Source organism: Cucumis melo, chromosome 11 (genome assembly GCF_025177605.1).
Source record: "Cucumis melo cultivar AY chromosome 11, USDA_Cmelo_AY_1.0, whole genome shotgun sequence".
NCBI lineage: Eukaryota > Viridiplantae > Streptophyta > Magnoliopsida > Cucurbitales > Cucurbitaceae > Cucumis > Cucumis melo.
Window position 1 is genome coordinate 4586255 of NC_066867.1, and position 3551 is coordinate 4589805.

General features: G+C 37.2%; 1 protein-coding gene across 1 annotated transcript; it reads right to left on the reverse strand.

Annotated features, from left to right (window-relative positions):
* Positions 1-746: 746 nt before the first annotated feature.
* On the reverse strand, positions 747-3141 carry LOC103504279 (polyol transporter 5-like). Its single transcript, XM_051079388.1, has 2 exons — positions 2570-3141; positions 747-2471 (listed from the first exon to the last, which is right to left on the reverse strand). Exons 1-2 carry the CDS (start codon positions 2721-2723, stop codon positions 1021-1023), a joined length of 1605 nt encoding a protein of 534 aa, XP_050935345.1. The 5' UTR covers positions 2724-3141; the 3' UTR covers positions 747-1020.
* Between the last annotated feature and the right edge of the window lie 410 nt (positions 3142-3551).

Below are 3551 nucleotides of genomic sequence, written 5' to 3' on the forward strand. Positions count from 1 at the left end.
ATCATATTTTCCTTTTTGGCTCTTTTACTAAGTTTCTTTAATTAAAACCATTCAAACCTATTATTAGTTGGTTGGTGGACCAAATTTAAATTCACTCTCTAACATGATAACTTCAAACATTTCAACCAAATCCTTAATTTTCTTTTTCCCAAAAGTATATAATAAATTAATTAAATCCCATCACAAAGAACTCATTTATTTATTTTTTAATTTATTTTCATATTCTTAAAAATTAAAAATTTAAAATCCTTCAATTTAATCTTCATCTAATCCTAATTTGGCTAAACAAAACAAAGGTTTTTTTTTTCTTTTTTCTTTTTTGAACTTATGTGTATGGAGGACTCTTCTAATATGCAAACAATACTCCGCATCCTAATAAGAACATTGATTTTATAATTTATTGTTCATGAAGGGGCAAATTATTCTCTTCTCCAAATTTAAACTTCGAACTTTTGTATATGTATCGCTCTATACTTTTCTTTAAATTTCATTCATAATCAATACCGTTCTCAACGAAACTTCGAATTGAGATTTTAAATTGATTAATTTATGAAGACTAGGAGAACCAATGAAGATTCTTTCAAACAAAATATAATAAAAAATATAAAATTAATATGCGTGTAAAAATTTAAAATTTAAATTGATATAATTATTAATTTATAAAATATTTTTCCAAAATCATACTTTTAACTCATTCAAACAAAACATTTATCATATCGATATGAAAAAAAAAAGAAAAGGGAGGATTTCTTAGTAGAAAAAAAAGATACTTAGATTTCTTAGTAGAAAAAAAGATACTTCTTTTTTTCTTTTTCTTTCTTTCTTTTAGGGAACATTCTATTTTACTCTCTCTTTTTCTTTTCTTTTTTTTTTCTTTTTCTTTTCCTTTTTCTCAAGTAGACAAAGGGGAAGATCTTGCTCTTCAATAAAACATAAAAACCATAACAACACAATTTTCCCCCATTTAAAGAAAAAGAAAAAAAAAGAGTGCGTATTTACCAAACTACCCCTCTCGTACACTTAAGAAGTTTGACCGTTGGTCGCCGCCACGGCCAACTGAACCCCACCACTACCATTGTCCTTCTCCGTTGCGGCAGGTGCAGCGGCGGACTTCCACCTAAAATGACCGAAGAGCATCTCCATCTCCTCCAACGTCTTCCCTTGCGTCTCCGGCAAAGCGGTGTAAAAGAAAAACCAAGCAACGATAGCGATGGCGGCGAACAAGAAGAAGGCGCCGCCGGTGGTAATAGCCTTAGATAAGGACAAGAAAGACATGGAAATTACACCACTGGTGACACGATTCACAGCCACTCCCATACTCGTCCCTTGAGCGCGTAGCTTCAAAGGAAAAATCTCCGAACTATAAACCCACGTGATGGGCCCCATCCCAATCGAGAACGACGCGACGTACGTTAATACCATGGATATGCACAACACAACCGCCCACATCAATTTCTTATCCGTTTGATTTATCACTGTTAAGGTCAATCCAAGGGTCCCTAGTGAAATTATCATCCCCAAAACACTTGTCAGAAGCAACGGCCGCCGTCCGATTCTGTCTAACAAAAACGTTGCTACCAATATGAATATTGTCTTCACAAATCCTACCGCCACCGTCGCTAGTAGTTTTTGATTCGCCGATGTGATTCCGGCTTTTTCGAAGATTCTTGGGCTGTATAATACCACTGCGTCTATTCCGGAGGCTTGTTGGAAGAAGTGTATTCCTACCCCGGCGATTAAGATGTGTCGAACGGCGGCGGTGGGGTGGATCAGGAGTTCTTTCCATACACCTTCGCCGTGTGTGGATTTTTTTGCCACGGAAACTATGTCGTCGTTGCATTCTTCTGGGATTCCGGCGGCTTGTTTGATGTCGGCAAGACGGATTAGTGCTTCCTCTTTGGAATCAGAGGTTTTGTCGAGGACTTTCTTTGCTTCGCCCAGACGGCCTTGGAGAACGAGCCATCGGGGGGATTCCGGCATGATTAGAACGATAACAGCGAGGAAAACAGAAGGGACGGCGCCGATTCCGAGCATGTATCGCCAACCCATTGTTACTGGATCTGAGACTTTGGAGAAGCCGTAGTTTGAGACATAACCGAGTAAAATTCCAGCATTGATGAATACTTCCGGGAAGGAAGTGAGAAATCCCCGGGAAGAAGCAGGGGAAACCTCCGCCGTATAAACAGGAGCAATCATTAAAGCATAACCAACGCCGACACCAGCCACGAAACGGCCGAACATAAGAAAAGAATAGTTAGTAGCGAAACCCATGAGAAGAGCGCCGGCGAAGAAGATGACAGCAGCAACGACCATGGTGTAACGGCGACCGATCCAGTCAGAAGTACGGCCAGCAGCGGCGGAGCCGATGAGGGAGTAGAGGTTGAGGATTCCAACGAGGATTTCAATTTTGGTGTCGGAGAGTTTGAAGTCGTCTTTGATGAAAATGGCAGCGCCGCTCATAACGCCGATATCTGCAAAGAAATGGGAAGTTGATCATAAGAAAACTGAAGAAGAAGAAGAAGAAGAAAGAAGAATGAAGAGAAGGTTAGAGAGAGAAATTTGAAATTACCATAACCGAGAAGAACAGAGGTCATGGAAGCTAAAGTAGCGCAAGCGAGAGAGAATTTGTTTCTCTTGTTCTTCTTGGGAGGGTCGAAATCAGGGAGCGTTTTGTGGGTTTGATGAACAATAGAGGGAGCTGTTGTTTTTGTATCAGTAGCCATTGTTAGAAACTGTTAGCAAAATTAAGAAGAAGAAGAAGTGAAGAAGAAGAGAATGAAGTAAGGGGTTGGTTGTTGTAAGAAAAATGCAGAGAGAAATGGAGAGAGAAGAAGAAGAAGAAGAAGAAGAAGGAGAATGAAGTAAGGGGTTGGTTGGAGTAAGAAAAATGCAGAGAGAAATGGAGAGAAAAGAAGAAGAAGAAGAAGGAGAATGAAGTAAGGGGTCGGTTGGAGTAAGAAAAATGCAGAGAGAAATGGAGAGAGAATGGCGGATGGAAACTCTTCAACCATTCTTTATTGTAAAATCCATTATTGTAATGAGAGAGAAAGAGAGAGATTTTGGAAAAAAAGCAAAAGAGACAGAGAAATTCAAAGTTTCAAATGTGCATTTATTTGATTAAGTTTAATCCTAAATATTCGAACCCAACAAAGAAATCACTCATTTATTTGATTAAACAAACTTATTTTTATGGTGATTACAATTGTCTCCACATGAAGACATTTGACGATCAGAAGGTTTTCATTTTTTATTTTTTAATTTCTTTATTTTATATTCATTACTGGGATACCCAAAAAAATAATTATTATATTTATTTATTTCCTCATAAATTGGCTTCATTCAACAACTTGACACGAATCTTTATTTATTTTATTGTAGTTTTGGGACAACAAAAACAAAATATAGAACTATGTATTTAATTATTTTTCACCCAATATAATATCACCTTCTCGTATATATATATATATATATGTATAATCCCCTAAATTTGTGTCAGTTCACATTTCTAGAAGTAAAAGTTACAACATTTTATTGGTTACAGAATGATAAGT

Coding starts and splice junctions, on each gene's coding strand:
- LOC103504279 (XM_051079388.1), bottom strand. CDS start 2,723: ATGGCTACTGATACAAAAACAACAGCTCCCTCTATTGTTCATCAAACC. Junction 2,472..2,569: donor CTCTGTTCTTCTCGGTTATG/GTAATTTCAAAT, acceptor ATTTCTTTGCAG/ATATCGGCGTTATGAGCGGC.